A 24,184-nucleotide genomic window follows, 5' to 3' on the forward strand; every position below is an offset into this window, starting at 1 on the left:
ATCTGTATTTGTAAATATGTCATTTTTTTTCATTTGTTTAAAAAAAAGGCAATTTGAAAACCAAAAATTCAGCAGCAATTGTCATGTGTTCATGGCAGTGTGAACAGCATTTGCCGCCACACATTCGCTAAAAGTGCTGAATCTACTTAACAAACTGAATTTTCAGTTTTCAAATTGCCTTTTTTCATAAATGAAAAAAATGTCATATTTACAAATACAGATTTATTTGTAAAACCCACTACACGTTTCAGTAACGTGTGTTATACTGACCAACCAACCATGCATGTCAGTAAACTAATTTACCCATAATGCTGTGCAGCATGTGCGTCTAAACACTAAAACCTTCAAAATTAGTGCATTACTTTAAAACTAAAACATATAGCTGATATTTTCACTTTATAAAACAACAGACGTGACGTTAATTTCAATAACTTGTCCGGAATTAGTTTGTTTAAAATTTTATCCACCAGTCAAAACTGTTTGCCTGTGCATGACTTGTGTGATATGCCGGTTAGTCTGTATGGTGTGAAGAGAAATTATCTTTTTTCCTCTCCTTCTTTCTTTTGTTCTTGTCTTTCCTTTCTTTATGGTCACCAGGTCTCTTTTGCTGAGAGAAGGCTGATCTGAGACAGAAGCGCTGGCTCCTTGTCAGTAGCTGCTAGTGTACTGAAATCAATACTGAAAGTTATCGATTTAGCTTTTATCTGTAACTTCCGTTAAATTTTTTAGGGGTTTATTGGTTTAGCTTTATAAAAGCTAACTTTTCAGTTAGCAGATTAATGGTTATCGAAGCTAACTTTTTGGTTAGCTGTGCCCACCACTAATCATATGTTAACAGTAACGAGTTGCTTCACAGTCCAGTAAATCCCTGGTCCAAAGTCCAATACACAGTGTATCTGCTATTTACAAAGTGTAGTGTTTAGATCGCTTCACATCAGCAGCTTTAAAACAAGTGAAAACATATTGACTGGTGGACAACACCAAGATGGAGGTTGTCCAGGGCGAATCTGGCTGGAGATCGGCGGTGGATGGGAGTGCATTCAGTTTTCCCTGGAGGTCTTTAAACATGGTTTGAAATGAGCATGTAGTCTGCTGATAATACATTATTAACACAGTGCAACCAACTCATGTGTGCGTCACCTCTAGGCAGATGAATTCACAACACTGAACCATCATAAGTGCTGTCGGCCGAAAAACACTTTTTACTTTTATTTGCTCCCACAGACACAGCATACTGTCAAAAAAAAAAAAATAAGGATTTGGACGGGCTATTTTCTTTTTTCCAGGATCTACAGGCTTCCCCACCCCCGGTCATGTTTTTTTTTTACACTGAAATACAATTTCCTTCATATGTTACACTACCTTTGTGAGCCAAATACTTTAGTGAACCCGTTCCTACCACCAAAACAATTCACCCACATAAATAATTCCTGTTAAGGCTTACAATGTTGAACGTCTTATTCTGGATCCAAATTGACTGTCAGAATTTAAATGCTGCATCAGTGAAGTTCTCAAGTCTGTTATTAAAAAGTTTTTCTAAAATTTTCAAGAACTGTGGGAGCAGTGAGACAGGTCTATAATCTGTAAAGTAGTGTACTTCTCCACTTTTGTTCAGCAGAATAACTTTGGCTGTTTTCATGCTATTAGGAAAATGGCCAGTTTGAAATGAAAGATTAAAGGGTCCCTGCCATGCCATGACATTTTTACATATTCTTGAAAATGTTGTGGCATGGCAGGGACACTTTAAAAAGGTGTGTTAGAGGTTAAGAAATACCAACAATTACCTGTTTTTAATATTGTCATATCTATATTGTTATAATGTGTGGTTGTTTTATTTTTGGCTATATTAACAGTATCTAAAATTTCCTTTTCTACTACTGGTCGAAGAAACATAGTTTTGGATCTCTTTCTATCAAATCATCATTAGATACCCTCAAGTTAATAAAATAAAGGTGTATTTTCAAGAAAGATTTGAAGAATTTTCTAAAAATGTATTTAATGATTTTCAGACTTAGAGCCGAAATATTTCAACATCCAGTGTGCAAGACACATTTGTTGCCACAGATACTGAACATTTTGATATGAAACAAATGAGTATTATACTAAAAACAAGTACCTTGAAAGAAGCATTACTGAAGGTATGGAAAAATTGAGAAAATATCCCTAAACTTCAGAGGGTTAATATGCCCTTCAACAACAGTTTTACCTTACTGGAGGCATCTTGGTGTGGGATCTTCTGAGGACCATATCCACCCGTGCACTATGGCAGTTGCATTTGAGGTCTGTATCAACGACCAGCTGAACCAGCTGCACCTTACGTGCATGGCACCTGGACTGATGGCAGTCAGTGAAGACATTCTGTAATAATGAGAATGAATTTGCACACATAGCAGTAGATGCATTAGGTGTTAAGCCACAGTCACATTAGCTACATGCGACTGCAGGTGACAACTTGCCATTCATTTCCATCAGAGTGGGCGTTTTATAGTAGAAAGAGACAACGCTCACTCTGCTGTCAGCTAGGCGGTGCCAAAATAGACCTGAAGTTTATTTTATGCAAATACTTACTTAGTGATGTGACACAACAACTGGCAGTCCAGAATGTCAGCTGGTTGTTCCCTCGAACAAAATAATCCAAGTTGGTGGAATACACCCCGTAACAGCTGTTTTTCTGTATAAATCTTTTATGTTTCTCATATATTTTGTAAAAGTTAGTGAAACATAAACAGTTCTAAATGTCAAAATGTGCATGCCCATCAAGCAGCCAGCTGCGTCTCGCTCTCATTTGTTGATAATGTGACCGTAGCATTAATCCAAATCTTATAGCAGTCATCCCACTTGGCAAGGCTTCCAGTATTTTATAGTACTTTGACGGCAGTTCTTGTGTTGTACATGCTTCTTTTGCCTGCTACTTGCGCTTGTGCCCTGTGTGTGTGCTGATTTGTGTTCTCACCGTAAAACCTCTCGGTTCTGAGTTAAACATATGAGCACATGCCAGCACAGTTAAAGACAATGTCAGATAACATGGTGATTTTTATTTTCACATTATGCCCAAAGCATACTTCTTCGTGACTAATTAGGTGATGAACTAGAACCACTTTCTTGAAAGCACCCTATGATGTCCTATTGGACACATCCCAAATCCAAATTTGTGCTATGCGTTTTAGACCGTGCATCATTGAGCTGCAAGGTAGAACCAGTAATATCAGCGAGAACGGCATGGATGTCATGAAATGCTATTGCACATTGCTAAAACTGTAAAATTATTTTATCTTATTGTGTCTACTCCTGCAGGTGTTTGGAAACATTGATCTGAATGAGGACACCGCTATCAATCACCACAACAACTTTCGCACTTTTCTGCAGGCTCTCATGCTGCTGTTCAGGTAGAAGCTTTGTTATCTAATACATTTCATCTAACACATAAAATTGGTTTGGCATAAGAGGAAGCTTTAGCTGCACAAAACAAAAACACAATTTTCCACAGATTTTACAGTTTTATTGGCACATTTGGTTACAACTTGCAGAGGCACCATAGATGCCCGCTTTGGTGGCGGGCAAAGTTTCCTGTTATGGACGCGGGCATCAGGACAGCGTACAGGTGTGTTTGCACCCTTTGGGTGGGAAGCCGTTATTGGTTTAAGCAGGATCATGGCTGAAGTTTTCTATTCTGTCCAGGAGCAAGCTGTAAAAGGGGCTGGTAACGTGTGTGAGCACAGCTCTTCATGTTTTCTGCTTTTGTTGCCAAAATATGACCATGCTGGCAGAACTTCCGCCCCCTGCTGGCTGTTCTGCTTACTACGGAGATGTTCTGGTGAGATCCAGATCCTACAAGAATCTTTACGTTGGTCTGTTTGAACACTGGTCTTTAGATTTGATCGAGTTTCATGGTTGAGTGCAGTATAGCGAGGTAAATACATCCCCAATTCCAATGAAGGACGTTGTGTAAAATGTAAATAAAAACAGAATATAAGGATTTGCAAATCCTCTTCAACCTATATTTAATTGAATACACCACAAAGACAAGATATTTAATGTTCAAACTGATAAATTTTATTGTTTTTGTGCAAATATTTGCTCATTTTGAAATGGATGCCTTCAACATGTTTCAAAAAAAGCTGGGACAGTGGTATGTTCACCACTGTGTTACATCACCTTTCCTTCTAAAAACACTCAATAAGCGTTTGGGAACTGAGGACACTAATTGTTGAAGCTTTGTGGGTGGAATTCTTTCCCATTCTTGCTTGATGTACGTTTTCAGTTGTTCAACAGTCCGGAGTCTCCGTTGTCGTATTTTGTGCTTCATAATGCGCCACACATTTTCAATGGGCAACAGGTCTGGACTGCAGGCAGGCCAGTCTAGTACCTGCACTCTTTTACTACAAAGCCACGCTGTTGTAACACGTGCAGAATGTGTCTTGGCATTGTCTTGCTGAAATAAGCAGGGACATCCCTGAAAAAGATGTTGCTTGGATGGCAGCATTTGTTGCTCCAAAATCTGGATGGACTTTTTAGCATTGATGGTGCCATCACAGATGTGTAAGAGCCCATGCCATGGGCACTAACACACCCTCATACCATCACAGATGCTGGCTTTTGAACTTTGCACTGGTAACAATCTGGATGCTCTTTTTCCTATTTTGTCCGAGGACACGACATCCATGATTTCCAAAAACAATTTGAAATGTGGACTCACAGACCCACAGCACACTGTTCCACTTTGCGTCTGTCCATTTCAAATGAGCTCAGGCCCAGAGAAGGCGGCGGGGTTTCTGGATGTTGTTGATGTATGGCTTTTACTTTGCATGGTAGAGTTTTAACTTGCACTTGTAGATGTAGTGACAAACTGTGTTAACTGACAGTGGTTTTCTGAAGTGTTCCTGAGCCCACGTGGTAAGATCCTTTACACAATGTCGTCGGTTTTTAATGCAGTGCCTCCTGAGGGATCGAAGGTCACGGGCATTCAGTGTTAGTTTTTGGCCTTGTCACTTACGTGTATAAACTTCTCCAGATTCTCTGAATCTTCTGATTATATTATGGACTGTAGATGATGGAATCCTTAAATTCCTTGCAGTTGAATGTTGAGAAACATTGTTCTTAAACTGTTGGACTATTTCTTCATTCAGTTGTTCACAAAGTGGTGATCCTCGCCCCATCTTTGCTTGTGAACGGCTGAGCCTTTTGGGGATGCTCCTTTTATACCCAGTCATGACACTCACAATTAGTGTCCTCAGTTCCCAAACGCTTATTGAGTGTTGTTGGAAAGAAAGGTGATGTAACACAGTAGTAAACATACCACTGCCCCAGCTTTTTTGAAACATGTTGCAGGCATCCATTTCAAAATGAGCAAATATTTGCACAAAAATCAATCAATCAATCAATTTTTTTATATAGCGCCAAATCACAACAAACAGTTGCCCCAAGGCGCTTTATATTGTAAGGCAAGGCCATACAATAATTATGTAAAACCCCAACGGTCAAAACGACCCCCTGTGAGCAAGCACTTGGCTACAGTGGGAAAAAAACTCCCTTTTAACAGGAAGAAACCTCCAGCAGAACCAGGCTCAGGGAGGGGCAGTCTTCTGCTGGGACTGGTTGGGGCTGAGGGAGAGAACCAGGAAAAAGACATGCTGTGGAGGGGAGCAGAGATCGATCACTAATGATTAAATGCAGAGTGGTGCATACAGAGCAAAAAGAGAAAGAAACAGTGCATCATGGGAACCCCCCAGCAGTCTACGTCTATAGCAGCATAACTAAGGGATGGTTCAGGGTCACCTGATCCAGCCCTAACTATAAGCTTTAGCAAAAAGGAAAGTTTTAAGTCTAATCTTAAAAGTAGAGAGGGTGTCTGTCTCCCTGATCTGAATTGGGAGCTGGTTCCACAGGAGAGGAGCCTGAAAGCTGAAGGCTCTGCCTCCCATTCTACTCTTACAAACCCTAGGAACTACAGTAAGCCTGCAGTCTGAGAGTGAAGCGCTCTATTGGGGTGATATGGTACTACGAGGTCCCTAAGATAAGATGGGACCTGATTATTCAAAACCTTATAAGTAAGAAGAAGAATTTAAATTCTATTCTAGAATTACAGGAAGCCAATGAAGAGAGGCCAATATGGGTGAGATATGCTCTCTCCTTCTAGTCCCCGTCAGTACTCTAGCTGCAGCATTTTGAATTAACTGAAGGCTTTTTAGGGAACTTTAGGACAACCTGATAATAATGAATTAAAAATGACTCCAAGATTTCTCACAGTATTACTAGAGGTCAGGGTAATGCCATCCAGAGTAAGGATCTGGTTAGACACCATGTTTCTAAGATTTGTGGGGCCAAGTACAATAACTTCAGTTTTATCTGAGTTTAAAAGCAGGAAATTAGAGGTCATCCATGTCTTTATGTCTGTAAGACAATCCTGCAGTTTAGCTAATTGGTGTGTGTCCTCTGGCTTCATGGATAGATAAAGCTGGGTATCATCTGCGTAACTATGAAAATTTAAGCAATACCGTCTAATAATACTGCCTAAGGGAAGCATATATAAAGTGAATAAAATTGGTCCTAGCACAGAACCTTGTGGAACTCCATAATTAACTTTTGTCTGTGAAGAAGATTCCCCATTTACATGAACAAATTGTAATCTATTAGACAAATACGATTCAAACCACCGCAGCGCAGTGCCTTTAATACCTATGGCATGCTTTAATCTCTGTAATAAAATTTTATGGTCAACAGTATCAAAAGCAGCACTGAGGTCTAACAGAACAAGCACAGAAATGAGTCCACTGTCCGAGGCCATAAGAAGATCATTTGTAACCTTCACTAATGCTGTTTCTGTATTATGATGAATTCTAAAACCTGACTGAAACTCTTCAAATAGACCATTCCTCTGCAGATGATCAGTTAGCTGTTTTACAACTACCCTTTCAAGAATTTTTGAGAGAAAAGGAAGGTTGGAGATTGGCCTATATTAGCTAAGATAGCTGGGTCAAGTGATGCTTTTTAAGTAATGGTTTAATTACTGGCCACCTTAAAAGCCTGTGGTACATAGCCAACTAACAAAGATAGATGGATCATATTTAAGATCGAAGCATTAAATAATGGTAGGGCTTCCTTGAGCAGCCTGGTAGGAATGGGGTCTAATAAACATGTTGATGGTTTGGATGAAGTAACTAATGAAAATAACTCAGACAGAACAATCGGAGAGAAAGAGTCTAACCAAATACCGGCATCACTGAAAGCAAGCCAAAGATAATGATACGTCTTTGGGATGGTTATGATAATTTTTTCTCTAATAGTTAAAATTTGTTAGCAAAGAAGTCATGAAGTCATTACTAGTTAAAGTTAATGGAATACTGAGCTCAATAGAGCTCTGACTCTTTGTCAGCCTGGCTACAGTGCTGAAAAGAAACCTGGGATTGTTCTTATTTTCTCAATTAGTGATGAGTAGAAAGATGTCCTGCTTTACGGAGGGCTTTTTTTATAGAGCAACAGACTCTTTTTCCAGGCTAAGTGAAGATCTTCTAAATTAGTGAGACGGCCATTCCTCTCCAACTTACGGGTTATCTGCTTTAAGCTACGAGGTTTGTGAGTATACCACGGAGTCAGGCACTTCTGATTTAAAGCTCTCTTTTTAGAGGAGCTACAGCATCCAAAGTTGTCTTCAATGAGGATGTAAAACTATTGATGAGATACTCTATCTCACTTACAGAGTTTAGGTAGCTACTCTGCACTGTGTTGGTATATGGCATTAGAGAACATAAAGAAGGAATCATATCCTTAAACCTAGTTACAGCGCTTTCTGAAAGACTTCTAGTGTAATGAAACTTATTCCCCACTGCTGGGTAGTCCATCAGAGTAAATGTAAATGTTATTAAGAATTATCAGACAGAAGGGAGTTTTCAGGGAATACTGTTAGTCTTCTATTTCCATACCATAAGTCAGAACAAGATCTAAGATATGATTAAAGTGGTGGGTGGACTCATTTACTTTTTGAGCAAAGCCAATAGAGTCTAATATAGATTAAATGCAGTGTTGAGGCTGTCATTCTCAGCATCTGTGTGGATGTTAAAATTGCCCACTATAATTATCTTATCTGAGTTAAGCACTAAGTCAGACAAAAGGTCTGAAAATTCACAGAGAAACTCACAGTAACGACCAGGTGGACGATAGATAATAACAAATAAAACTGGTTTTTTGGGACTTCCAATTTGGATGGACAAGACTAAGAGTCAAGCTTTCAAATGAATTAAAGCTCTGTCTGGGTTTTTGATTAATTAATAAGCTGGAATGGAAGATTGCTGCTAATCCTCCGCCCCGGCCCGTGCTACGAGCATTCTGACAGTTAGTGTGACTCGAGGGTGTTGACTCATTTAAACTAACATATTCATCCTGCTGTAGCCAGGTTTCTGTAAGGCAGAATAAATCAATATGTTGATCAATTATTATATCATTTACCAACAGGGACTTAGAAGAGAGAGACCTAATGTTTAATAGACCACATTTAACTGTTTTAGTCTGTGGTGCAGTTGAAGGTGCTATATTATTTTTCTTTTTGAATTTTTATGCTTAAATAGATTTTTGCTGGTTATTGGTAGTCTGGGAGCAGGCACCGTCTCTACGGGATGGGGTAATGAGGGGACGGCAGGGGGAGAGAAGCTGCAGAAAGGTTGTAAGACTACAACTCTGCTTCCTGGTCCCAACCCTGGATAGTCACGGTTTGGGAGGATTTAAGAAAAATTGGCCAGATTTCTAGAAATGAGGCTGCTCCATCCAAAGTGGGATGGATGCCGTCTCTCCTAACAAGACCAGGTTTTCCCCAGAAGCTTTGCCAATTATCTATGAAGCCCACCTCATTTTTGGACACCACTCAGACAGCCAGCAATTCAAGGAGAACATGCGGCTAAACATGTCACTCCCGGTCTGATTGGGGAGGGGCCCAGAGAAAACTACAGAGTCTGACATTGTTTTTGCAAAGTTACACACCGATTTAATGTTAATTTAGTGACCTCCGATTGACGTAACGGGTGTCATTACTGTCGACGTGAATTACAATCTTACCAAATTTACGCTTAGCCTTAGCCAGCAGTTTCAAATTTCCTTCAATGTCGCCTGCTCTGGCCCCCGGAAGACAATTGACTATGGTTGCTGGTGTCGCTAACTTCACATTTCGCAAAACAGAGTCGCCAATAACCAGAGTTTGATCCTCGGCGGGTGTGTCGCCGAGTGGGGGAAAGCGGTTAGAAGATGTGAACGGGTTGGCGGTGTACACGGGGCTTCTGTTTAGAACTACGCTTCCTCCTCACAGTCACCCAGTCGGCCCTGCTTTCCCAGCTGCTCGGGATCTGCCAGGGGGTAACTAACGGCGGCTAAGCTACCTTGGTCCGCACCGACTACAGGGGCCTGGCTAGCTGTAGAATTTTCCACGGTGCGGAGCCGAGTCTCCAATTCGCCCAGCCTGGCCTCCAAAGCTACGAATAAGCTACACTTATTACAAGTACCATTACTGCTAAAGGAGGCCGAGGAATAACTAAACATTTCACACCCAGAGCAGAAAAGTGCGGGAGAGACAGGAGAAGCCGCCATGCTAAATCGGCTAAGAGCTAGTAGCTACGCTAAGCTAGCGGAGATCCTAAAAACACGCAAAAGTGATAATGTGTAAATAGTTTAGAGGTGATTCAGCGAAAGGAGTGCTTTAGTTAAGGCACGTAAAGATTACACTGGGAAACAAATTGTAAATCTAGATAACTAGATCAATCTAACTGCGCAGATTAAACAGCTAACAGATACAGAAAAACACCGCTGTGCTCCGGAACAGGAAGTGATACAATACCGCAGTGAGAGCCAACCACCAGTAGAGGCAAGCAAGAGTAAAACAATCAAGTTTATCAGTTTGAACATTAAATATCTTGTCTTTGTGGTGTATTCAATTGAATATAGGTTGAAGAGGATTTGCAAATCATTGTATTCTGTTTTTATTTACATTTCACACAACTTTCCAACTTCATTGGAATTGGGGCTGCATTATGTGGTTTTCTTTGATATCAGAGTGTGTTTAGGTAGAACAGTGGGAGAGGAGTTAAGTTACCCATACTAGCCATAGGTGTACCTGGTTTTGATTCCAGGTCACGGTCTTTGAACAAGACACTCCATCTTCATTGTTTCAGTCCAAGTAAGTGCTTTCAGCTTCTCCCTATTTGCTTTGTGTTGCCACAGCAGAAGTGCATGTTGATTTGACAGACGTTTTTACCACGGATGCCCCTCCTGACACAACTCCATGTGACATGGAGAAAGGGCATTAAACCCCGTTTACACATAGACTCTAAGAGCTCCCGTCTTAAGGATCAAACGCCGTTGTCAACGCCGGCACTAGGGGGCGTGGCTTAGTTCCGGCTTTAACCGGGAATCGTCAAAAAAAATTATTCAACATGTCGAATAATTCCGGGAGCGCTCCCGGAGAATTCGTGTAACGACGGAGACAACGCGAACAACGGCGTTTGATACTTTTTAAACCGCCATGTCCATCCTGCTCCTTCCTGTAGTGCTGCAGTTTACGCCGCCAATTACGGCGGTGTATCCCTAACCAATGGCATGTAAAACGGCGATAGAGCCCACATCGGCGTCCTCAAAGGCGTTTTAACCTGCGACAGAGGCAGACAAAATGGTGGCGCTAGCGGACAGTACGTCGTTCCAAATGGCACCTCCCGGTTAACGGCATTCCAAATGGCCGATAGGCGGCGGTCAATATAAAAACGCTAGCGCGCTGCATGCAGGCCTCTCACTCGCGGCCAGCTCCAGATATTTTTGCAGAGAAGCTCCAGTTTGCCTCCTAAAAGTAAATTGGCAGCGGCAAGGACTTACCAAGAGGTCTGGTTCAGAAGCAGAGGAGAGCCCTGTAGTGGAGATGAGGAGGGAAAAAAGGAGAATAAAAGGCTGAGAGATGAGCTGAGAGATGAGCTCCCTCCCCCTGCATTGACAACTGCTTCAGCCTATTATACTCTGGGGGCGGTGCCTATATGCAAAAGTTCCTGGAGTAATGCAGGATTTGCCTGGATAAATCCAGCGGTACACAGGGCATTATTGGCGGCAGCAGAACACCGCCGTTCTCACGCGCATCTTAACCTGCGATTGTAAAGGATAGAACTGGGTATTAATTTAGCGGCGTTTTATCCGCGCATTTGCGGCTAGTACGGCGCTCAAAACACCAGCGAAATGCTCCGCCCCTTTCCACCGTGAAAACAGCCGGAACTACCGCGAACTTCGGTCTACGTACTGCCTGCTGACAAAACCGTCTATGTGTAACCTTCATTGGCAATGAAGATAATGACAAAGCCAGTCTTCAATTGTTCTCAGTCCACTCAGCTAGAAATGGGATTCAGGCTTGACTGGGGAAGTAACCTGCGATAGACTGACGTCCCCATCCAGGGGGAGTCCCGTATCCAGGAATAAGCATGGGTACTACAGGCCTCGGGACCTAGACAGAAGAATAGATCTTGCTGTTTCTTCCAATGCAGTGAGGACCTCTGTGGTGGATAAATCAAGGGACCACTAGAAGAGCAAACAGCCAACAAAGAAGGAACTGCCTCAGGACTAAGCAATTTGTAGATTTTGGATGGAGTATACATGAGGGGGCAATGAAAGAAGCTCGCCATGAATTACTTGCTATCAACTGGGGGACTGAGACATCATCTTCTTGCAACATACAAAGGACAGCTCACCTACCTAACATGTGGATCCCAACCAGTATCCTCCTTGGGGGGATTTGACCTTAATGAATCTCCAAACATTATTTTTTATTGTTCATTGTTTTTGTGCAGTTTTGTGGTTGGTGAATTCATACCATGTGACTGATGTTTGTCTTTTTCATTAAAAGTCTCAACGTGCCAAATGTAGGACCTTGTAAGTGAGTTTGAGCCAATACCTCAGGGCTCCTCTGCTCCTGCAAAGCTCTGGACATGTTGTAGTGACTCGAAGCAGTTAAATCATCAACACAGCTACAGTGTGTGTTTTTAATGTTAAAATACTGTTAACACTCTGGGGCCGACCCCGTCGTATACGATGGCTAAGACCAAGCTTTACTAAATTATAAATAACTTTTTAATGATATGAGATAGAAACTTACTTTTTTTTTTGCTGAGAAGTTAACTCAGTGGACGTTCAAGCTATCTTTGTACTCCTCATAGAAGCTGTGTGATGACGTGCGCAATGTAAGTGTCCAATTGGAATTGGTTCACCGTCACATGGTTTTCCAAAATCCAATTGTAGGGCAGATTTACCTCGCGTGAAAAGCCAAAGATCGTTTTCAGGAGTGATATGTTACTAGTTGGTCCGTTTGAATAGCCCCCTGGGTGCTCCAATGAGTACATACTATTGGGCTCCAAATGTGCCCAGCGCCATTACGCACAGCGATCACTGAAAGCAGACGGCGAGCCTCTGATGACAATCTCACGTGCTCAAACAAAGAGAGTGTAACTATCAGGATTGCTCCACTAGTTTGCATGTGAATGTTACTGGATAACTCTGTTGCTTTTACCATGAAGACAAAAAAACGCATAGACCATTTTGTATATATTGTTCAAAATGTGCATTTATTTATTTTTTGAACCTTTTTGCTGTACAGTCTTTCACACAAGACCTCAAATTACCTTTATAAAGTGTCAAAACAGTTGTTTATTGTAGTTTGCTCTGTGTAATGAAAATTATTTTCCGCTTTACTTTTTCCTTCCTTATTTTTGATTGTAAACCTTTATTACACTTATAAAACACAACAAAAGCATATATATTATGAAAGTACAGGTTGTCCTGAAAAAAAGAGACATAAAACTTGATTGTGGGATGCAGGGAGAGCTGTTAACAGCATTTATGCCAGGCGAGTGAACTGTCCAAAAAATGCCCCTGGACCCCAGAGGGTTAAAATAATGTTAAAGTACTGCCAAAACATCATGTTGTACGATCAGGTCTTAACTCTTGATTCTGTCTTTGCTTCTATCTGTGTTGTATCAGGAGCGCAACCGGTGAGGCGTGGCACGAGATTATGTTGTCATGTCTCAGTCACAGAGTGTGTGATGAGCGGTCAGGGACCCTCGGGAATGACTGTGGCAGTGACTTTGCCTACTTCTATTTTGTTTCCTTTATCTTCCTCTGCTCCTTCCTGGTGAGTATTGTGGCATAATGTTAACATTAAGTGTCAGCATCATTAATGTTTTAAGGCTTCATCCCACAACCGGCGCCAATCAGCCAACAGTGCAGTTATCATCATGCCCAGCACCCGTGCGCCTATGGGTATGTTGGACTTAAAACTAGGTGTGGTCAGGTACAGTGTTGGCATGTTGCTGTTGTAAGGCAGAGATTTCACCAAACCAACAAACTCTGGTCTAATGTTGAGTGCAGAGTTTTTGTGCTATTTGTACAGCGCAATATTCATGTGCGCTTTATGTAGGCGGAACCAAACAAAAGAACTATAGATGTGAAAGTGACACTTGTTTCAGGTGCTCACCTGGTTGTTAAACAGTCCTGTTTAATATGTAACCACCGGTAGACTTTTTTCTGATTTAATATATGTCCATGCAGAAATGGCTTCTCTCACAAACCCCATTCACTGCGTACCTCACTTGACCACCTCCCATGTTCTTTAGGGGTTTTTTGTGGAGATATGATGTTGTTTGAGTTTTAGAATTTAATCGCTGTGAAACACTCAGACAGTAATTTATTTCTCTGACTGAATACATTTCTGTGCACACACTGACCACCACACCTGCTGCTAATTTACATCATCCACAAAATATCCAGCAGGTGGCAGTGTTAAGTTAGTGGCAGGCAGGGATAGTGCATAAGTAAAACAAAGTTACTTTTTTGTGTTGAGCTGGTGCTTCAGTGTTCACACAGTTTTAGTCCTTTGGGAGAGGTGATGGTCTAGTGGTTATGGCGTTGGGCTTGAGACCAGAAGATCCTCAGTTCAAATCCCAGCCTGACTGGAAAATCACTCAGGGCCCTTGGGCAAGGTCTTTAATCCTCTATTGCTCCTGATGTGTAGTGAGCGCCTTGTATGGCAGCACCCTGACATTGGGGTGAATGTGAGGCATTATTGTGAAGCACTTTGAGCGTCTGATGCAGATGGAAAAGAGCTATATAAATGCAGTCCATTTACCATTTAATTTGTTATTACCCTGTTTTCTGATCTAAAGATTATATTGTTCAGCAAAATATTTGTGATTGATTGGTAGCATGAACTAACGGACACTGTGATGTGGTGTCCTGGTCTGCAGAGCGCCGGGGGTTTGCAATCGCCCTCTGATGCCTTTAGCTGTTTTTTACTTAGGTGTTGATAAGCAGTAAGGGATGGACTTATTCATTCATCTGTTAATTCATTCATATCTGAGTTTCATCACATAAATTGATTCCGTGTCTCTGTTTCAGATGCTGAATCTGTTTGTGGCCGTCATAATGGATAACTTTGAGTACCTGACCAGAGACTCCTCCATCCTAGGCCCTCACCACCTCGATGAGTTCATCCGGGTTTGGGCTGAGTACGACCCAGCCGCATGGTATGACTATACTTCAGAGGATAGCGTTCAAATGAAATTGTAAGCAGAAGAATCACCAGATTTAAGGTGACTGAATGAGGGTTTCCAGGGAGGATTGATAATTTTTTTTGAGCTGTCCTGAATGTTGTGCTTATTGATGTACTTGTTCTTTTTCACAGTGGACGGATTTCCTATATGGATATGTACAATTTGTTACGTGTTATCTCACCCCCCCTTGGCTTAGGGAAGAACTGCCCTAATAGGGTAGCATACAAGGTTTGCAACCACCAGACGTTTCCACCAGTAGGGTGCTTTGTGTAGTTCTATGCCACAAGATTTTATCTGAATGGCTTTGCACCAATGAAATTGCCTTTACACGAGCACCCACTCCTCCAAATTGACTGGCTTTGATTGTTAATGCCTGAGTGGAAACAAAGCTTTCAAAGCCATGGCACTGACCCAACATGCCGCCTGCCATGCCTACTTTGTGTAGATGACTTTCCACTTATCATAGCATTTGCATCTATTGTTGAATTACTCTTTCAAAGTTGGGTTGAATGATGAATACCTGCATTAATTGCATTTTTTCACCAATAATGCAATCATGATTTAAATTGCAATAATTTCAGAAAAATTCAAAGCCGTATTGGAAGTTGAGAAGTAGGTCCTATACAGGTCCTATACATGGATACCGAGAAGTAAAACCTATCGGTTGTTGGCCTGTTGGAGGCTAATATATTGCAAATTTCTATGGAGTAGCTTAGGTCCTTCCAGGATGATTTCTTCTTTTTGTTTTTTCCAACAATTCAACTTCAGGAACTACGAGCTAAGTGCAGCTAACAGCTTTCTACAATAACGGCGAATTCCACCTACATTTGTTGTGATTTGAAAGTCAGTGAAGGAGCATGTGCTGCATGTTACGAAATTCCTGTGGGATGATACATTAGCCCCGCACCAGTCACCACCCTCACGTTGAAGATGGGTGAATGCTTTTCCAGTGGCTCGAGTGGTAGTCCGTTAATCATTTTTCACAAAAAAAATGATTAATCATTCATCCCAATGCATCAAAGAAAACTGACTGGTACATGGAGATGTCAAATACATCTGGTTCCAATCAGACAAATTTAAAGTATTTTTTGACAGAGCAATGGAGGATAATAATTGAAGTCCCAAAGTTGGCGAGGACTGGCATTGAAATCTTTGTCTCCGTGCAAGTGTGTTGAACTTCCAGTGGGATGTCTGCCTGCATGCTGTGGCAAACATCTCTGTTCCAGTGCCGTCATTTCTCTTCCCTCTCATCAGCATCCTGTGTGTTGACTCAACACATTCCCCCCGTTCTCTTCCATCTTGCCGCTGCCAACAGCATCACCAGTATTTCTTCTCAGAGATCCAGAGCTCCACCGCAGTTCATCCCTCTGCCCCAGCACTGTGGCCAAGGATGGCATCAGTCTCTCATCTCACCATAAGAAATCTATTAACAGCAGATTTCTGTGTTTTTGTACTTCTTCTTCTTCTTCATTGTCTTGTTTTGTTGATTTCTTGCCTTTGTTCCTCTCCTCCACCACCCCCCCATCCTTCTCTTTTTGCATTTGGTTTTTCTACCCTGTGAAGTGGCCGTATCAAGTATCTCAGTATGTATCAGATGCTGCTCCACATGCCCCCACCCTTAGGTTTGGGAAAGAAATGTCCACCAAGAGTCGCTTACAAGGTAGACCCTCCTCTTTCTCCACCTTCTCCCCTGTGCTCGACAAACTCTCCCACTGGCGTGAATTCAGGCCAGTGTCTTTGCTCTGCAGTGTTCCTTCTTCTTTTTTTTTTTTCTTTTTTTTTGCCAGCTTATGAATATTTTTGGCTTATTGGCTTAAGCCCCTATTTCATTTTTTTGTTTATTTCTTTCTTTGAGCATAGCTGCTTGTAGGACTGTTTTCTACTACTAATAACAGCAACAAGGCGCTGAAGAAAACTTTTAGTTATAAACAAAAATGTAGTGTGTTCATAGAGGATGTTTGATTCCCTCAGTCTGGGTTTTATTTTGTGGAGCCGTGTACGTTCAGAACCCATAGGTTTACATACAAAAACCTTTCCAACTCAAGTTTCCCCAACTGTATACATTTCATGTTACGAAGCGTGTATATGTTCATAACATCTACCTCATTTAAATATGAAGTTCTATTAAAACAAGTAAGTTGCCCATAATAGCAAAGAATACGACTGTAAGATGATTTCTTATTTTCGCCAACAGTTAACTTCTCAAATAAATAAACAGTCAAGACTTTGCTGCACATTTGAGCAGCTTTTATCACCATCTAGTGGGCAAAGTGAGCATTTCAGGACATCTGGTACATTTCTTACTTGAAACCCAAAATCCAGTAAAAAATCAAAATGAAAGAAAGAAAGAAAGAAAGAAAAAGACATTTATAAATGTCAGAAATGTATGATTTATTTTTGGTGTAAATATTCTGATTTTGAGTTTTACAGTTCTTGAGTTTTAACATACAAAGTTTACCAGAAGGACGAAATTTCACCTGAGAAGCACAACTTACAGTTGTGAAAAAAGCACTGTGTGCCTTAAAAGTTTACATACACCAAGTTCACTGTCTCTTTAAACAACATGGAAGATAGCAAAAAATGCAATTACCCTTTAATGCATAACTATGGGTTAAATGGGACATGTGTGGCTGTATTTAAGGGCCTAACTGTAGAACATCTCCCATTTAAGAGGAGGGGAAACTATAGACGAAGTAAGTGGTATAAGGTGTAGTCATACTATGACAAACTGAGTAAACTGATTAGTAACAGATTGAATTAATTTGCCTGGTGGCAAACATCACTTAGAGCCACATTCAGCTGAATGATTTTCCCAGTTTCAAGACACGTATGCATGCTGGGGGAGCCGGATTTGATCAGGTTTGTCTAGGTCTGAAAGCAAAGGTGGCTAGAAGCTGATTCGCTTGGGAATCATGACGTCATACGTCCTCACTACATTCTTGTGCTGACAGCGTCTTCTCCACTGTGGAGGCGTTCGTTGCGGCCGCAGCAGCAGCATCAGACAGTCGCAGGATATGAATGCACGAATATTGTAGAAATAACAAACAAGTAGAGGTCAAATTCAATTTAGTTCAGTTTATTTCATTTATATAGCAACTATTCACAACAAAGCTGCCTCAAAGCACTTCACACAAGTAAGTTCTAACCTTACCAAAAAATGGTAAATGTCTAAAAGCCTATTGACCAAATACTGCAAAATAAATACAAAAAGCTTGACCAAAGTTGACAGACAATCACCAAAACAAAGAAAGAGTCTTTTTAAATATAAATTTAAGGCTCTTTATTGCACCCAACATGAAGCAGCGCACTGTGCAGCAAGTGTCATTGCTTGTTTTCTTTTCACACAAAACCCATGTTACTTATGTACCTTGTGTGCTTGTGAGCCCACGGATATGTTGGTCATAAATGAGGTTTGTTCAAGTGCAAAAACCTGTGCCCGTATCCACGAAGCAACTCAAAGTCCTCTCAAAGAGCTTGTGAATTAGCCTAATATGTCCTAGCAAGGAATCCTAGGCTAGGAGAGAACCAAGACGTGTCTTAGAGCAACTCTGAGCAAGCAGGGGACAGAAACTCCTGTCTTTGTGAGGAGGCGGGGTTGAACCTGTTGCTAGGTATGACGGTGTGACACAGTCGGCTAAGACCTATGATTAGTTGTTATGGAACGTGGAGGAGAAATAAAAACTATTATTTTTAAAATAAACTTGGTCCAAAAAATTCTCGCACGAATGAAAAATCATCTGAAAAAGGGCCAAAACTCGCACAGTGTAAAGCCAACATTTATGTGTCAAGACAATATTGAGTACATGTTTTACAATATAATAAAATGTGTGCACATCATAAAACGTGCGCACATTCTCTCAACATGCAAAACATTTTGTGATGACACTTCCAGGGCTCCGTAAAAATGCCTGTTTTTACAAATAAAAAATGGAATATTTTACAAAAGCACATTTATCTGTAAACACCAACACACGACACACGTCACATTAACGTGTTGGTTTACATAATGAATGACTGAACCAATCAGTGTTTAGCAGAGGCACTTTTACCCAGAATCCTTTGCGATCTGTCTGTGTTTGTTACAAAACCTCAAAATTAGTGCATTATTCAACATTAAAAGATATATGTTAACTTTGTACAAATGACAGAATTGACATTAATGGAGTTATTCTATCGGTATTAATGTTATTTATAAATCAAAACCATAAGTCAGCACTGCTTTATTTTCCAAGACCTCCGCCTGAGCAGAGCATTGTGATTGGGTAGAGAGCTGGCTTTGTGGCTGCTCTCAAGTTGCTTCTATGCTGGAAGCCGTGTAGTAAACAAGAGCTTCCAGCAGGGGGCAAGATGTTCAAAGACAGAAGTGTGGGCTCATTGTTTGGGTCTGTTGTCACTTTTGATGCTACCAGAAGCGATCATGGTGTTAAAACTCAAATTCAGTTTATTAGTAGTTGCAAATGTACCAAAGACAATACTGGAATTTATCCATTATTGGTTATCTGTAACTTCCGATACATTTTTGGGTGGTTTATCGTTTTATCTTTATCAAAGATAACTTTTCAGTTATCTGATTATCTGTTATCAAAGTTAATTTTTTTGGTTATCTGTGCCCACCACTTGATACGCCCCAAACTCAGTTGCATGTTGCAGTTTAGCTGGTGGATTATAGATTGTTAGCATATGGTAAATTTTATTTTGAAATAACATCATATAGAAATGCAGGAGCAAATCTACATGACCTCATTCATACATGTAAAGATTAACATAGCCAAGTGGCCTCCTCTATGTGTGTGTGTGTGTGTGTTTGGCTTCAGTCATGGAGAAACTGGGGAGAGCTGACATTTGCCGCTTGGTATGCTTATGTATTATGGGTCAAGCATGAGCGCTGCAAAACGGAAAGTTGATAGGACTAATATTTTTGGAGAAAATAGGGAACAACGGTGAACAATGGACATTAATCATTAAATTATGGACTCACACACCATTTCAGCACGGGACAGTAAATCATCTATATATTAAAAGCCAAGTGGTGTCTTTGTACGTGTATGTGTGTGATGTGTGACTTTATTTAGTAAGTTCAATGTAAGTACATAATATAATGGTAAATACATAAAAAATATATGGATGACACAAGAAAGTGAAAACACTTCCATTGTGGTCCATTTAAAAATCAAATGACAAAATAAAAGTAATTATCAAATACCAAGTGATTAATGCGCTTGGTTTCAGTGCAGAAGGTCCCTGGTTCAAATCCCACCCCTGCCACATTTCTTCATGTAATGTGGAGTTGCGTTAGGATCGGCATCCGGCGTAAAACCTGTGCCAATCCAACATGCAGATCCACCTTGGATTTGCTGTGCCGACCCCGAGTGCAAACAAGGGAGCAGCCGAAGGGACTTACTATCAAATAAAATAATAATAAGTATATGATAAGAAGAGCCTAAACAATTTATAAATACATTAAGACAGTAAATTAACATTTAAAATTATGTAATTAACAGGACATAAAAGGGTTGAGTTCTTCCTCTAAAAACTGTTGAGGTCTAAGGTTCTAAAAACATTCTGGACACACACGCCATCCCAGTTCAGTATAGAATTTCTAGGGTGGTAGTTTATTACCAACCTACAAAAATGTCAGCTACCTATTTTATAAACGCTATCCAACCTAGAGCCCGTGGATATATATATATATATATATATATATATATATATATGTGTGTGTGTGTGTGTGTTTTATGTGTATCTGGGTTTGTAGCTTACACTGGTTTTCACTGAGACTTTATGAATATTTTCTGTTTATACAGTTTTTGGGTCCTTTTTTTGTTTGTTTGTTGTTTAAGTACCATCCCATTTTCTTTTGGCTCATCTCAGTCTGTCCATATAAATGTTGGTCTTTGGATTTGTATTTATGTGTCAGTCCTGTGCAAAAGTTATGAGAGGGGGTGGGGGAGTCATTGATGGAGCAACAATGGTGCCAAATGCCATATATTTCACTTTGTTCAATAATTCCAGTTATTATATGGCTACCACGCTATGCGCGCTATGATTGGTTGATTTCTGGTCTGATATTTTCCCATATCAGGCTGTTACCATGACAATCGGTCTAGATTGCATATCAGATGTTTTACAAACCAGGAAGCTAAAAACACAATTAGAAAAACCAAGTTGGACATGAACATACTCCATAAATATCTAAACAGCATCAGAAAAAACACACAGATTGAAAGCTAACCAGCTAACGACTGGACCACCTGTGAGCAAGTTCATAGAGGTGAATCGAACAGGTTGGACTACGAGCCCAAAACCGCCAGCAGCTTTCATATTCAGGAGATACTGTAAGTTTGCGCATATATATATATATATATATATATATATATATATATATATATATAATAGCCATATAATAAACAAAGTATTAACCTCACTTGCTTGGTCTGTATGGGATTATCAGACCTCGGTCTTTTTCGCATGGACCTCGCAAACGCTTGGCCCGTACTGTCAACACCTCAGTCTGATATTTTCCCGTACAGACCTCGCACTTGATTTAATCTTCCTCCAGATTGTTTACATATTTTTCAACCTTGTAAAAGTTTGTCCAACAAGCGGCTTTATTGTGTTTCTGAAAGAACTATTATGAAAAAGTACAACATGGACAAAGAAAAAACCTTCTTTGCCAAAATCTTTTACTGTTTTTATTTATCTATTTTAATTTTTACTTATTTATGTTGTTGAATGTCCAAACTTGGCGCAAATTCATTTTTTCTTATTTTTTTATCAATAGCTACAAAGTAAAAATAATTTCTGAATAACTACTATTTTTATGGCATCTTCATCTCTGACATCAACTCTACCAAATCTTTTTCCAGTTATTGTCCCAATGTCCAGAGATGTCACTCACCTTCCAGTTGTCTTTGAATAAATAATAAAAATAATTTTAAACTCAAAACTTAATCCAACAATCAAACGTAAATAATTTTTAATACGTTAGTTTGTTTTTTTAATAATTTTGTTTTTTGTGAGGGTTTTTTTTTTTTTTTTTTTTTTGCATTCAATGGGAAAAGTTTATACTGTATTTTTTTCCCCCAACAGCTTTCATCTTGGTCATACTTTGAATTATATTGAAATTAAATACATTCAAGTATCTCAGGGTGTTTTTCATGGGGGTAAGAAGGAGTATGAGATCGACAGACTGATCTCCATCTGAGGTCCTGCAGACGCTGTACTGACCTTATTAGTCAAGACAGAGCTTAGCCAGAAGGCGAGACTCTTGATTTACCAGTGCATTTATGCTTCTTTTCTCACCTATGGTCATGAACTTCAGGTAGTGACCAAAAGAACAAAGTTGTAGATCCAAGCAGCAGAAATTAGCTTCCTCTGTAGGGTATTTGAGCTTACAGGGTGAGAGGCTAGACCAGGGGTAGGCAACCTGTTCCAGAAAGAGCCATGAGGGTGCAGGTTTTCTTTTTCTCAGGTGATTTTACTGATTAATATCACTTTGAGCAGATGGAATCATTTAATCAGTGAAATCACCTGTTGGAGTCAGTGGCTGCAAAGAAAACCTGCACCCTCATGGCTCTTTCTGGAACAGGTTGCCTACCCCTGGGCTAGACTATCCTGGAGGGACCCGGTGCCTAGAGTATCCCTCCAAGATACTCTACATACATCCAACTGGGAGGAGGCCCCCGGGCACGCGCCAGTTATATCCAATTATATTTCCCAATGGTCTTGGGAATACCTCATGATCCTCTGGGAAGGCTTGCAGATGAACAGCCAAATCAGGTGTTAATGAATGACTTGAAATTTTCACACAACACAGGTGCACCAAGACTCAGTCTTCATCCAGGATCACTTGACTCTTGATAGTGGTAGTGTGTTCATCAGAAATGTGTTCTGACTCCTTCTTTGTTCAGTGCTTGTATGGACTGGGTGTTGGTTCGGGCTGCAGAAACCAGCAACTTAGGTGCTTTTGTTTGAAGGGAAACCTTCAAACTAATCTTGACTTTGCAGATGATGCTGTTACGGAATCTATGGATAACCTGATGTCAGCATTTGAGAAGCCTAGTGAAGAATCAGGGTGTCTGGGTTTGAGACTATGCTGGTTCTAGACTAAGATCTAGACTTTGTTATTTCCTGGACCTGGCTATCAGACATATGTCTCTATGCATCAAAAGTATTGATTTTGTAAAGAGATTCACTTATCTCGGCAGTGACACTTATGTCTTTGGGTACTTGGTCTTTGAGATTGAGCTGGGAAGATTTTATGCGATTAAGGTCTCTGGACAGATGTGTTTGGCGATGTCAATGCCAATGTTGGACAACAAAGGTCTAAGTCAGTGGTGTCCAAACTATTCCAGAAAGGGCAGAGAGGGTGCAGGTTTTCTTCGAAAAGCAGGTGATTTCACTGATTAACATCATTTTGAGCAGGTGGGATGAGTTCATCAGTGAAATCACCTGCTGGAGTCAGTGGCTGCAAAGAAAACCTGCACCCTCTCGGCCCTTTCTGGAATAGTTTGGACACCACTGGTCTAAGTCTTTTGTGAGAGTTGAATACTATCCAGTGGCCTAAGGCCGGGTTGTGCCGGGTGTTTATTGTGTGAGCATGTGTGTGAATATGGATGAATATGAGGCATCATTGTAAAGCATTTTGAGCATCTGCAACAGATGGAAAAAACGCTGTGGAAATGTAGTCCATTTAACCCACTTATGTAAGGTGCATCTTAGTGTTCCGCCTCCTAGTACCGCTAATAGGCCAGGTCTTTGATGGTACACAATAAAGCCGTGTCCTACTACCAGATATAAAAGCAGAAGCACCCAACCTGACGACACCTCATGTTCCAAGCAGTGTGTCCATGGGTACACCATTGAGTGCTGTATTTCCTACAGTATTTCCGGAGTGTGGATGCAGCACGTGCAAACCACATATGTCTATTCCTGTAATGATTATGCTGCATTGGGTGAAAGATAGGGCCCGTATTTGCATCAAAAACCCACTTTGTTAAACACTTTTTTTTTTTTTTTGCTTTTTTTGCTGATATGAACTGTGTGTTCATTATTTTGACATTTTTCAAATTATTTTCAAATTAGTTTCTTGACATAAAAGATATACAGATTACGTGCGTGTGTGTGTGTGCATGACCACATGCAGATTTGTGTGGTTGTACACATAAATTTGTGCTTGTGTGCGTTTTCCCCTCAGCTCTCCATCCCTTCTGCATTCTGACTCTGGTCCTTCTGCACTTGCACTCAAAGCACTTGTAGGTGAATGCCTTTGTGTTCAGGGGAGCTCCACTCTGCAGCAGCAACCACACAGCATTATGCCAGCATGCCATTATTTCGAGATGAACCGAGTCTCCTCGCTGCTGCTGCTCAGGCTGCACAATATTTACGGAAAGGGCTCTGTATCGATTATTGATGTCTGCCACTGAACATGTAGACTTGCTGGGATGGCAACCAAAGAGTCGAGCTCCTGCAACTGTCAAAGCACCTTCATGGTTATGCGTGACATGTCTTTTCTTACCTTTTGATTTTGTTTGTTCGTTTTGGTCAATGTCAGTCTTGCACCAGTGCACTTGCAGCATAGTGCATATTGTAGGGAGTAGAAGTGAATGTGAACGTCTGTCTCCTCTATG

At 40.6% G+C, this 24,184-nt stretch overlaps 1 protein-coding gene across 1 annotated transcript in view; it reads left to right on the top strand.

Moving 5' to 3' along the window:
* The window catches only part of LOC117511260 (voltage-dependent N-type calcium channel subunit alpha-1B-like), a 188,678-nt gene that overhangs the window by 137,213 nt on the left and 27,281 nt on the right, over positions 1 to 24,184 (top strand). The window contains 4 exon segments of the mRNA XM_034171267.1: positions 3,295 to 3,386; positions 12,988 to 13,138; positions 14,401 to 14,528; positions 14,687 to 14,783. Coding sequence (XP_034027158.1) covers positions 3,295 to 3,386; positions 12,988 to 13,138; positions 14,401 to 14,528; positions 14,687 to 14,783 — 468 coding nt within the window.

Source organism: Thalassophryne amazonica, chromosome 5, assembly GCF_902500255.1.
Source record: "Thalassophryne amazonica chromosome 5, fThaAma1.1, whole genome shotgun sequence".
NCBI lineage: Eukaryota > Metazoa > Chordata > Actinopteri > Batrachoidiformes > Batrachoididae > Thalassophryne > Thalassophryne amazonica.